The sequence below is a fragment of the Phalangium opilio genome, unplaced genomic scaffold (genome assembly GCF_054372755.1).
Source record: "Phalangium opilio isolate 3A_F unplaced genomic scaffold, DU_Popi_V2 ptg000391l_1, whole genome shotgun sequence".
NCBI classification, from domain to species: Eukaryota; Metazoa; Arthropoda; class Arachnida; order Opiliones; family Phalangiidae; genus Phalangium; species Phalangium opilio.
Genome location: NW_028324235.1, coordinates 46,476 through 60,284, shown reverse-complemented (window position 1 = coordinate 60,284; position 13,809 = coordinate 46,476). Strand labels below are relative to the sequence as shown.

The window sequence follows — 13,809 nt, the reverse complement described above, 5'->3', positions numbered from 1 at the left end:
TAGGCTATTTTTGAAACTGCAATTGAAATGTTATTTAAATTTGTGAAAATTAGGCAAACATTTATTTTGATGCAATTCTATAGTCATGGATTTTTAATGACAAAAATGTTTAGTAAAAATTACTCTTGCATCTAGTTCCTTTCACAATTTCTAAATTCAGCTTCCGTCACATGTTGTTTGCGATTGATGCAAAGCTTGGAAGGTAATCTTTACAAATATCTCTGGCATCTGTTTAAAATATTAAAAAGTGTTTTCCACTTCTTCTTTCACACTATTCTTCATACTATATTCTTCAATTGTGGTTAGAGTTTTGATACTGTTTGTAATCAATCATCTCGGAATGTTTTCTCTTCTAGCAGCAATACCCGAAAAACTTCTTTCGATTGAAACCAAACATTGGTTATGTTTAGTGTCTGAGTACCTTTTGTAGCCATTGTAATGACAGTTTGCGTAGCTTTACATTCAGTGCCAATTTTGGCTGTTTCAATACTAATTCTATCCATGCAGGGTTGCATGACTTTATCTACAAGTGCAGGGTTACCTTCAGTGGGTTTTGATTTAATTGCTGTTTTTCTTTCATTATCATCAGTAGATAGAACATGTACTAGATTGATATCCTCATGTGCAGTTAGTAAAATTTTTGAATTTGAGCTCTCTCCAAGCTCGTTATGTAAAATTGTTCCAAGAATTGGTACTGAATGTGGTTTAAGTAACATCCTTTTTCTCCCTTTGGTAACAATAACATCGTCGCCACTAAAATGTTTTGAACAAATAACGGAAACTTTGTTCGGTTTCCACTTTTTACCACGATTTGTAGCCAGAATCCACTTTTCAGTAAGATCATCATTACCTTTATGTTGGGAAAAACTTAGCCAAATACCCCAGTCGCCCAAAAAGGCACTTTTTGTTAAGGTTAACAATACCTTTCGGGAATAAATGTAAACTGTAAGAACCATCTTGGGCCATATTGTCACTACAACTTGAACATCCAAGTATGACGCATCGTTTATTGTATGGCATTGTAAATAGATTCTGAACACTTTTTATTACTTGCAACAGGTAGTTTAATAAAGAGATTACTCAAAACGACTAAACTTTATATTAGGATTAACAATAAGGTTAGAAACACAACATTAATGCCGAAATTAATACTGTTTGCCATCCCTTGACCCCCTTCTAAGCGAGAGCCCGAACATATTTTTTCCTAGAGATGTCGCTTGAAACAGAACAAACTTGCCATACCGCCACTTTTAAAATTATTATGTGATTGTTTCCTGCATTTTATGTCGTTATCCGAGAAAAAAAGCAAAGAAATATTGCAAACTTAACTGTTTTTCTTCGAATTTTCTTATTTTTTTCCTTTAAAACCACGGAGAAAGGTCTATAAATGTAGAAACTAAGTTTACCGTATTGCCCGGTTTCATTAGCAACGTTCAGCTAAGTGTACCATAAATGCACATTGAGTTACGGTTGCGGATAAAAATTACAATTCGGCATTAAACCGATAACTTGGTAGTGATTGCTGAACGCACTTACTATTTTAAAACATTGAGACGAGAAGAAGTAAGCGAATTTGGCTTTATACTTATTTTCATGGAATATGATTTTAAATGGAAAATTTATTAACAAATAGGGTTATTTTTTGCCATTAATTACATTATTAGTAACGTTTTAAGCACCAACAGCTTATATTTTCCATTTAAAACATTTTTTAACGTCTTTTTCAAAATATAGCCCTTAAGCCTCGGTTCATGAACGCTGCTTTCTTTCATGGCTGCAGCTAAGGCTTAGGGGAAGTAGAAAGAAGGCAGCTCCAAGTCTCCTTCCGCTTGGTTGTCGAGGAGAAATATTAAAATTATGGTATAGGCCCGTAATTAAGATAAACAAGGTTTCAAGACTCTTAAAATTAATAAGTCTTAAGATTATTCCAGTGCCCCCATTTTCTTCAGCCTGTTTTTCAATCCCGTTAATATTTTTTACTATTAAAATCAGCTTCCATGAATGTGAAAATAGTCCGTGAGTTAAAGAAAGATTAATTCCATAACAATAAATGTCTTTATTTCAAATTGTAGTTAAGAAAATGGATAGATTATTCTATTTTTCGGAAAACTGCCATGTTACGGTGCACCATGTGCACCTTAACAGTAGTGGAAGTGAGGAAGGAGGAGAAGGGGGCCGTATTGCGACGGGGGAAATGGGGCCGCCTCCAAGTCGTGGAGACCGCGGAGGTCCTGGAGGCCGTGGAGGCCACGTAGGACGCGGGGGCCGTGGAGGCCACGTAGGACGCGGGGGCCGTGGAGGCCACGTAGGACGCGGGGGCCGTGGAGGCCACGTAGGACGCGGGGGCCGTGGAGGCCGCGGAGGCCACGTAGGACGCGGGGGCCGTGGAGGCCGCGGAGGCCGCGGGGGCCGTGGAGGCCGCATAGGCCATGTTGGCCATAGCGGTCGCAACGCCAGGGGCCGGCGTTGCAATCATTGCGATCGCTATGGCCACTTGGCACGCGATTGTTGGAGCCGCACTCGTGGTATAAAACTCGTTTGATACTTAACTGTCAAAATGTACAAAGTATTATTCAATTCTGTTGAAAGGGGTCCAAGATGGCCAACAAACTCCGTTGGCGGAGATTCCACGTGGGTAGGCGCCAACCCCTCCTCAAGGCGCTGGAGCAGACCCCCCCAGCCTCAAGGCGCTGGGGAGGAGCCGGCCCAGCCTGAAAGGGTTGCGGAGGAGCCGGTTGAGGAGGAGCCGGTTGAGGAGGAGCCGGTGGAGGAGGAGGGCTCCGGGGACGACATGTCCCTGGATGAACTGGAGGCCAAGATAAATTCGTAAGCTTTATGTCCCAAAAAGAGTGGTAGGACAAAATAACAGTGGGTTGGTTTGCTTCAGAGGCAATTTTGAGTCGAAATTATTCTGCGAGATTTTGCTGTCCAGGTCACCTTTTACAAATTATAATTTAAAATGAATATTAAATAAAAATTAATTTAGATGAAATTTTTAAACTCGCCCCATGTGGCCATAAAAATTCTACTACCTTAGGTTCATTCATACTTTATTATAATAACTGAATAAATAAATAACTAAAGACTAAACTAAATATCGACTTGTATTTAGGCCTAGTACAAATTAAAGAAATTAATAATTTCTTGCGAAGATGAAGTCCAATATCAGGGTCGAAGCCCTACGCTCGAGCGAACTACAACATCTTAGTAGTGGAGAATGACTGACATATTATCATAAGCAGTCTACCCTTATATAGTTAGGGAAAGGTCAAAGGAATATAAATCCTACACCCCTGGAGTAGAAACTCTGGAGGTCCCTAAACTATTACGGAAGGTTACAATAAAATAGTGTTTATTAAATTCTGTCATAAACGGTGGCAAAAATATCATAAAACATCTTCGACTCTAAATCGTCAATAGAGCCAACTATATATATATTGTTCTCCCACCCTTTTTGGTATACCCTGTAATAATCCTGTATAGCAGGTTTCCTGTTTTCTCTCATAATTATAATTTAAGTAACAATTTTAAACCATTTCCTTACAGGATTGGCATTAAAAATTGAATTAAATTTTTTTGTAAATAATTTTTTTTTTCAAGTGTTATTTTTTTAAATGAAAATTTTTATTTTAAACTATAATATTTTTAATATTATAAATTATTTTAAATTATATTTATTTCCTAATTACAATTGTTCAAAATTATAATTTTTATTTATTAGAAAAATGTTCTTCATTAATTTTTACCAAATTTTTTCTCTAAAATAAAAGTTATTTCAAAATAGAGCCTATGTTTTTTCTCACATAACCTTCGTGTATTTTATATGGTAATGTTGAAAGAACTGCGCTAATGTAAACAGCTGCAGTGTTCAAAACACAATGAACTTTCTGGCAGTTCTCCCTCAGGTTTCCGTAGTTGAAATGATAAGGTGAGAATATCATCCTTGATTTTTCACATTTAACTTACTTTGAGCTTTACCGTAGGATTTCGGTTTCAATTTTTCACACGGTGAATACACTACCGTTGATTAAATACCAATATTAAATCAAGCACCTAAACAATTCATAGCAATTTAGGCGAATTAAGAAACGGTAATGTGTAGCGTGGAAATATCAAACCATGCAACCCTCAGTTTCCCAGGGTTACGTTGGTCAAATCAGCCGTGATGTAAATTTGGAAATACACTACCGTTGATTAAATACCAATATTAAATCAAGCACCTAAACAATTCATAGCAATTTAGGCGAATTAAGAAACGGTAATGAGTAGCGTGGAAATATCAAACCATGCAACCCTCAGTTTCCCAGGGTTACGTTGGTCAAATCAGCCGTGATGTAAATTTGGAAATTATTTGACTAATTAAATTGCATAACGACCCTGTCATGAATAAACTAACACCACTGTTGGTAACAAATAGTTTATGAAATGATAACGTAACATTACATTCTGACTGGTTCAAAACAATTGCTGTGTGAAATTCAGAAATTATGTCACACAATGTTACAATTTGAAAGTTTTAATTAGATTAACAAAAATTGAAACCCTGTATACGAGATGTGTGAATGTTGAATTAACTGTGGTAATGTAAACACCATTGTTTTAACTATGGCAACGAAAACACATTGTCATCTTTCCTCTGGCATTTTCAAGTTGCATTCTTCCCAGGGTGAAAACACTACTGTTGATTGTTCTATGCGTTAATAATTTTGACAAATATGCCATTTTTTACTTCAAATTTGAAGCGCCACCGAACATAACTACAATGTTAAATCTAGGGTTAGGATATGTTTCTAGTATGAAACGAAGCAGACTATAAAGAATCCCAAAACAGTGCTGGAAAGAGGAAAGACACTGTAAAGAGTAAAGACCATATAGAGACTATATTACAGCGACTAAGTAAAACACAACTTAAGCCTTGGCCGTAAAGAACGTCGAAAAACTTACTTTAAATGATATTAAAACCCCTATTAACTGTAATTATTTACCTGAATTACTTTTCTACACTAAAATTCGGGCTTATAACGAAGTAATTCTTATTAAGGATGCTATAGTTAATTAGAAAATACGTATAAAGCGGTTCAAGCTCGAATGAAATACCAAAGTAATTTGTTAGCGTCTACTGCTAAGAAATGAGGAAAATGAGCAAAAAAATCAACATTTGAAATTTATCAACGTAACTTGTTAGTACTCACAAACTTAAGCCCTTTAAGTTGTCAACGAGAGCAAAATGAAGAAATACGTTTAAGCGCGCTGTAAGGTTAGGCTGACGTCTGACCCAAAAGTAATCTTTTGACTTACTTTGTTAATTAGTTAAAGTACAATACTTAGACTTCAATAATTAAAAATCGAAACACGTAAGTTTCCCATTTAATAAACGCTTGTTAATTTAGAACTATTCCGAAAACTAACTTCGCTGTAGTTTCACAGTGAGGCTTGTCCTAATTTCCTTAAAAAACTGAAAATTTTTAATGCTTTTTCTATGGGACGCTAACCCTAAAAGGTGTGAATTTTCGTTTAACATTACGGAAGGTTATCAAGTCATATCTACAAGGGCCTATCGGCCCTGTAGAATTTTGGGTTAATATTCAATCTATTTCCGAATCTTGCACTATCAAAGTATCGCTTTGCTACCACCCAAACATTGGGAAGATAAAGCAGTCATTGGGTGGCTTAACCCAAGTTATTAAGGTATGATATTAAGAAAAAATAAATCCAATCATGATCCTAGTGTATTCATTCAATTAATTTCCAAGGTGGAGAAACAAGACCTGGCAGTAACTGAGGAAGAAGACCATCTTGCCACCATATTTTTAACCGCTTTGAGCCCAAATTCGCAACAGCCTATACCCACTACCGTATCTATTTTGGCTCCCGTATCATCACCAATGACGGAACCAAGAAGTACACCATCAACCTCGGCAGCAACGACTTCATCACTATCTCCGGCCATCCCGCCCCAGACCGAAACAGTAGACGTTCTCTCTAAAAAGGGAAAAAAGAGATGTGCCACGCCAACAGAAAAGCCAGCAAAGAAAAAAACTTTGAAAAAAAATATTTATAACGATGATTTGGAAAAATTACTTGCGTTAGAGCAAATTTACCAAAAAACTTTGGATGGCGAGTTCGATAATTTTGAAATGTAAACAAACAAACAAACAAACAAATAAAAAAAAGATTATAATAAATAAAATTTCTTTAAACACACTGAAACAATGTTTTACCATAATTCCATAGGCATATTACTAAATAAAAATAGTTCAGTTAGAAAATCTCTTTATTACAAATAAATTTTTAGATAATTGTCTAAAAGCTGGAATGGTTTTTTTCATTCATCTTCCCTATTTTTTAGTCTTTGATCAGGGTGTTTAAAGCTTTTCCAGTAACGTAGCAAGGAGCGTCACTTTATCGCAGATCATATTTCACGAATACAGAGGGTGTCGAGTCTTTCACATATATAGAGAGGATTAAGGAGAGTAATGGGTATGAACTTTCATTACGTATATAAGATTTATTCAGACCTATCCAATTATCAGTCGCGGCGAACAACTAGACAATATGTTTTCATGCCCTTTATGCTCGAGAGAATTTTCATTCAAGTACCTTTTAAATCGCCACGTTCGTGAACAGCATGGAAAAACAAAATATGTCTGCCATGTCTGTAATAACAGTTTTGCCAGAAGATACAGACTAATTCAGCATTCGCGCATTCATCGGAGTTGTCCAGTTTCCCCCACGCCAGGACCATCTCACCAACAACCCATAGACCCCGACTTAGCCATCAACAACCAGGTGGATGACTTTCTTCAAAACCTCGAAGAAGTCGCGGTTCTCGAAGACGCCATCGTGAGTTCGCAATATACCCCGCAAACGAGTGAAAAGGATCCAGAATTAATAATTAAAAAAATAAAATCATCATTAATTAAATACTTGGAAAACCATTTAAGTAAGAAGCGGGGTATAAAGTGGAACAATTTTTTACGTGTGAGATACGTTCGCGAACTGAACGACGGATCGGAAGTCGAAGCATTACCCTATTTCCGAAGCCGAACTCAAACTTCCTTACTATCACATTTAATACCCAACCAAATAGACTCGTGTGTGAAACAAATGGTACAAGCGATGGAGGAATTTCAAGATATGGGCAGTGGATGGACCATAGATCGTATCTTGTTTTTTCAAGTGGATATTATTAGATACATGCCTCTGGTTGGTGGTACCTATATAGAGCTTCCCCCTGAACTGAATAATCCCGGAAAAGGACTCTTAAATATAAAAACTAATGATCAAAAGTGTTTCTTGTGGTGCATTCTCGCGAAATTACATCCTCAACCTCCAAAATCACATCGCGATGATCAAAATAAATACGTAGCTTTTGAAACGGAGTTAGACTGCACCGATTGAATTAAATCCACTCAAACTTAAAAGGTTTGAAAATAAAAACCATCTGTCAATCAATGTTTTTGGTTACGAAAATGAAGTTTTTTCTCTCCACGTCAGCGAACACAAAGCTTCAGAGGATCGACAAATAGACCTACTTTATTTAAAATCAAAATAAAAGCAACATTTTTGTCTAATTACTGATATTATCCGACGATTAAGTCATTTCACTAACCATAACGGAAAAATTTACGTGTGCCGTTATTGTTTACATCGTTTCGCGGGAAAAAACTCAGAACGAAATCATAGAGAACACGTGAAAAACTGTAACGTGCACAGTCCACAACTCGTTAAAATGCCGCACAAAAAACCCATCTTGAAATTTGAAAGAATTGATTGGCTTCAGAAGGTAGGAAGTCATTTGGAATTTCCATAAGTTCTTAGTCTTAATAAATTTATTTTCAGGTTCCATACGTCATATCAGGAGTTCATAAAACCCGAAGTACGAAACTGGTCCAAAAGCCCGCACTAGTGTAACAATGGACGGACACACACAGACAAAAACATGGACTGCTTTTTTACTCTTTCCGTATTAATTTTGAGTTGAGAAACAAGATTATATTAAATATTAAAATAAATATAATTAATATTAAATATTTTCTTCATTAGTTGTTCGCCTTATTGAGCGTTACATCGTTTTGATAAAGAACAATTAAACATTCTTGAGAGACTTGACTAATATTGGCGTTTGAAATGAAGCATACGCCGGTTGCTTCGCCTTACTCAAATAGGTAGTATATAAGGGTGTCGAACTACAGTTAAAAGCAAGAACAACCGCAATTGCGAAAACCTTTGGTGGACAACCCACACTAGGGAGGCTAGACGTTTCTCGTAACCCTAGATGATCGCCGCGAATGTGTTAAACCAAACGATGACGATGGAGTTAGAAGCCAATGAGACAGATTGGTGTCTATGTGGAATAGACGGAAGACCAGTAGATGGTGTTGTTTAGAAGCCAGTATGTACAGACTGGTGTCCAAGTGGAATGGACGAAGACCAGAAGATGGTGGTGATTAGAAGCCAGTATGTACAGACTGGTGTCCAAGTGGAATGGACGAAGACCGGAAGATGGTGGTGATTAGAAGCCAGTATGTACAGACTCGTGTCCATGTGGGATGGACGAAGACCAAAACATGGTCGTGATTAGAAGCTAGTAAGTACAGACTGGTGTCCGTGTGGGATGGACAAAGACCAGAAGATGATGGTGTGAGAACTCGAGTAGAGGAGCCATTTCTGTGACTGTGAAATCAGTTCGGAAATGGCGAACACGTTTGCTCCGATTTGGAAACTGCGAACGCGGTCACGTGGGTGTAACAACAGACACACACTCGATCGTTACAGAACCTCTCCGTGACATACGTTTACTTCACCTCAGGCCTCAATTATTTACTCTTTATTTAACTAAGCCTATTGCAGATAATACTTGATATACCCGCCGGAGTCTAGGACTTAGTTTTCTTCATATTCTATATACAGATATAGTATAGCTTAAGTAATATATAAACAGCCATTTCAAATAACAATATTAAAAAAATCTTTGGAATATCAAAATGAAACAGAGCGTTAAAGCTACAAAAGTACTAAATGCATCATAATTACGAAAAATACTTCCACATATTCACTTTATATTACGGAAAAAGGGAATATTAAGGTTCTGTATGATTTCTTAACACATCAACACAAGGCTAACTGCTAACGCGACGCACAAGTGTAACAATGGACGGACACACAGACAAAAACATAGACTGCTTTTTTACTCTTTCCGTGTTAATTTTGAGTTGAGAAACAAGATTATCTTAAATATTAAAATAAATATAATTAGTATTAAATATTTTTTTTCGTTAGTTGTTCGCCTTATTGAGCGTTACATCGTTTTGATAAAGAACAATTAAACATTGTGAAAGTGTTCGTCTAGCCATTGACGAACTTGAACCGCCCAATGTGCTGGTGCTCCGTCCTGCTGAAACCACAGGTCTCGAAGCACTGCTAATGGTAACTCGTCAATCGCTTCACTAAATTCGCGACGCAGGAAGTCCAAGTACGTGTTCTCGCTGATGTACTCATCGAAAAAGAACGGACCGATAATTCTAGTGCCAATAATACCCACCCAAAACATTTACTTTCCATCGAATTTGATGGTAATGTTGTCGTAACCAGTGGGGATTTTGTTGGGTCCAGTAATGGACGTTATGCCGGTTAACCGTACCATTCCTATGAAATGTCGCCTTGTCGGAGAAAAGGACCTTACGCAAGAATAACGGATCGGCTTGAATTAATGCACGCATGGTCAGACACAAATCTTGCCGTCTTAAGTAATCATCGTCCGTTAAGGCTTGATGGAGGTGGATATGATATGGCCGGTAGTGGTGACGATGTAAAATAGCAAGAACGGTGAAATGGCTCAGTCCGACCTCTTGTGCGACCGCTCTACTACTTGTGTGAGGATTACTTTCAAACTGTGCTAGGATGTCCACCTCCCTACCTTCATCACTGACTATACGGTCTCGTCTACGTGCACGGTCGTGCACGACGAAAGTACCGAAATCACGAAGATTGTCTCTAATGTTAACGAAGGTGCTACGAACCGGATGTTGGCGGTCTGGGAAGCGTTCGGCATACAATGCTGCCGCTTATTGCACATTACCGCGACATTCACCCAAGATAAACATCATGTCCAGTTTATCGCTGTTAGAATAGGCTGGCATTCTTCTACGTGACAGAATGAACAACACTAATAATAATCTATCGGCATCGTAACTCGCGCAGTTGTGATTACAGAATGTGTGTAGGTCTCCTTATCTACAGTACAGTAGGCTATGGGCATAGACATAGCCCGGGTTTTGGCCTACCGTAGATAAGGATCCCATACGTGGGATCTTTAAAATAACCCGTGGAGAACTGTAGGTCAGAATTGCCTGTGTAACTCTGATCTACAGTACTCCTTTCTAAAGAAACCTCGTATGGATGTCTTATCTACTGGTTTGCTTTTTACAGCAATGTTACACTGAACGTAGGAGATCCGTGTAATCGGTAATGAAGACAGAGAAGAGAATATTCTGGCACGTTTTGAAAAAAATCCTCGTAACAGTGTAGATCGGTTGGACTAAGCCATACAGATATTCTTGCCATATTACATCGACACCATTTCCTACCCTATCATATCCACCGCCATTAAGCCTTAAAAGAGGACGATTTAATAAGACGGCATTACATTTGTCTTACCATGCTTGAACTATTAATTGCAGTCGATCCACTATTCTGGCAAAGGCGACGAGGCTACATTTCACAGGAATGGTACGGTAAACCGTCTTATCATGCATTACTGGTCCCATCAAAAAGCCTATTGGTTACGACACCATTACCATCAACTGCGATGGAAGGTAAATGTGTGACTTGGCACTCATGGGTACCGACTTAACGGCTCCTTCTTCTTCGATGAAAACATTACTGGTGGAACGTACTTGGACGTCCTGCGTCACGAGTTTACTGAAACGATAGACGCATTACCAGTAGCAGTAATTCGTCAGCTTTGCAACCACATTGGGCGGTCAGTGTTCGTTAATGGCTGAAAGAACTTATACATAACTGTTAGATAGGAAGAGGTGGACCAATTCCGTGGTCAGCAAGGTCTCCTGGCCTTACCCCACTGGATGTCTTCCTATGGGTTATGTTAAGGGAATATCGTAGTATTTACGTTGTTAAATAAGGTTGTTTGGGGTAAGTCATGAAGTCACGTACACTGTTAGAAAAAAAGGTGTTTTATGGGTGTTCGGAAATACCTTGAGGTGTTTATACACTCTTTTTGGAGTGTTTTTTAACTGAGATGGTGTTTTCTCCGTTAAAAGGTGCAAGTTGACTCTTTTAAGGTATGTTTTAAGGAAATGGTGGTTCACTGGTATGTAGACACACCTTTAGGTGTTAATTGACCCTTATTAAATTGTTTTTTAAACGGAAATAGTGTTTTTAATATAAATCTGATCGAATGGTGCGAATTGACCCTTATTATATTGTTTTTTAAACGGAAATAGTGTTTTTAATATAAATCTGACCGAATGGTGCGAATAAACACCTTTGGGCTTTATTATACACATTTTTAGCTGATATGGTGTTTTTTTTAAATGAAAAGTTATTGATGTGAGCTTGGAGGGAAATAATCTACTAATTCTACCCGCATAGTTAAGCATCCTAAAAATAACCGAAAGATTTTAAAAATCTAAATTATTTAACATTTCTTAGAACTAGCTTATTCTAATATTTGAAGGAAATTATACTTAGTTTGATTTTTCAATCATTGCAAAATAATTCTCGAAGAGTTCAACATGCTGGAATGTCTTGGAATTAGAGTAATTAATAAAATTATCACTTGAATTTCCCCTTGACACAGGTTTTTATCTCTCCGAGTGACGATGACGTCACGGAGAGGTATTACACTGGACGTTTCTGTGTGTCTGAGATGAATCAAAGCTTTATAGCTACACAACTACTAAAAGAATCGTAATGCCGAAAAATATTTAAAATATTTCCATTTAATATTCTACAAAAAGAAAATGTTATCGTTTTGTAAGAGATCTTATCATCCTACTCGCTTTATATTAACTTTGATATGCGTGTTGTGTCTCGATTGAGATGCAATCTTCATTACTCGTTCTATATAAACTCTCTTTTTTGTCATTCCAAAGAAAGAAGTTTATCTTAAATAAATATAATAAATATAAGTAATATGAATTATTTTAATTGTCAGTATTTTACGTTAATTATAGTTAGGTCGGTTTAAGAAATTTAATTCCTAAAATAATTTTAAACATAGCTATCTATAAAGTTATACTTCTTGGAAACACCTATATCAGAACTTTTGTAAATTTTGGGTATATAAGGTGATTGATTCACACTAAGAGATAAGAAATGCGCAATTGCGTTAATCTTTGGTGGAAGCTCTGCCATTAGGAGGCTAGACGTTTCTCATGTCTCACGTGTGGCGTATGTGGTGTACACGAAAGACTAGTGCATGGTGTTGTTGTTAGAAACCATTAAATACCGGTTAGCATTGGGTGAAACAATTGGTTGTTAGACAGCAGATGAAGGTGTAACGGATAGTTAATGATTGACGTTAAATAAGATGGATATAGCAACGGAGTAACATTTTCCGAATTTCTGTATACTGCGAACGCGTTCCGGAAATTTCGAACACGTTTGCTTCGATTTGCCAACTTTAAACGCGGTGACAGACACACAGACACGCCCAGTCACTGGGAGAGAGGTAAAAGTTCTACTTCAGTACGCTATCTCCACACTTGTTACCTCTCCGTGTGACGTAGTCCAGGAGAGGTTCTGTAACGGCCGTGTCTGTCTGTCTGTCTGTGTGTCTCTGTGTGTGTGTGTGTGTTTGTCTGTCTGTCCGTTGTTACACCCACGTGACCGCGTTCGCAGTTTGCGTATCGGAGCAAACGTGTTCCCAATTTCCGGACCGCATTGACAGTTCACAGAAATTTGGAAAATTGTATTTCTCTCCGTTGGCTACTCTATACTTGAGTTCTCACACCACCATGTTTGGTCTTCGTCCATCCCATATGAACACCAGTCTGGTACTTTTCTGGCTTCCACCACCACCACCATCTTCTATTCTTTGTCAATCCCACATTGACACCAGTCCGCACTTACACTGGCTTCTAACACCACCATCCACTGGTCTTCCGTCTATTCCATATAGACACCAATCTGTATCATTGGCTTCTAACACCACCATCCACTGGTCTTCTAACACCACCATCCACTGGTCTTCCGTCTATACCACATAGACACCAATCTGTATCATTGGCTTCTAACACCACCATCCTCTGGTCTTCCGTCTATTCCACATAGACACCAATCTGTATCATTGGCTTCTAACACCACCATCCACTGGTCTTCCGTCTATTCCACATAGACACCAATCTGTATCATTGGCTCCTACTCCATTATCATCGTTTGGTTTTAGGATATACGCGGCGATCAGCTAGGGTTACGAGAAACGTCTAGCCTCCCTAAGGTGGGATCGGCCACCAAAGGTTTTCGCAATTGCGCTTTTTCCTTACTATTATAATGGAAACGAATCGTATATATACCCCAAAATTTGAAGAAAGCGGGCAAGAGGGGTACCCTTCACTTTAAACGTCAATATTAGAAACGTTTGAGAAGATAATAGGTATAACTTTATTTTAAACGATTTAACTATTATTAATGATAATAATTAAAGATTAAAATAATTAAAAATAATTATATTTATTTAAATATTTAAGATAATCTTGTTTCTCAACTCAAAATTAATACGGAAAGATTTAAAAAGCAGTCTATGTTTTTGTCTGTGTGTGTCCGTCCATTGTTACACTAGTGCGT

General features: G+C 37.7%; 1 protein-coding gene across 1 annotated transcript; it reads right to left on the bottom strand.

Annotated features, from left to right (window-relative positions):
* Positions 1 to 326: 326 nt before the first annotated feature.
* Positions 327 to 1,020, bottom strand: LOC149594028 (uncharacterized). The gene is made up of 2 exons (XM_089861587.1): positions 924 to 1,020; positions 327 to 850 (listed from the first exon to the last, which is right to left on the bottom strand). The coding sequence occupies exons 1-2, from the start codon at positions 1,018 to 1,020 to the stop codon at positions 327 to 329; spliced, it is 621 nt and encodes a 206-aa protein (XP_089717713.1).
* Between the last annotated feature and the right edge of the window lie 12,789 nt (positions 1,021 to 13,809).

Coding starts and splice junctions, on each gene's coding strand:
- LOC149594028 (XM_089861587.1), bottom strand. CDS start 1,020: ATGCCATACAATAAACGATGCGTCATACTTGGATGTTCAAGTTGTAGT. Junction 851..923: donor TTTACATTTATTCCCGAAAG/GTATTGTTAACC, acceptor CCCAACATAAAG/GTAATGATGATCTTACTGAA.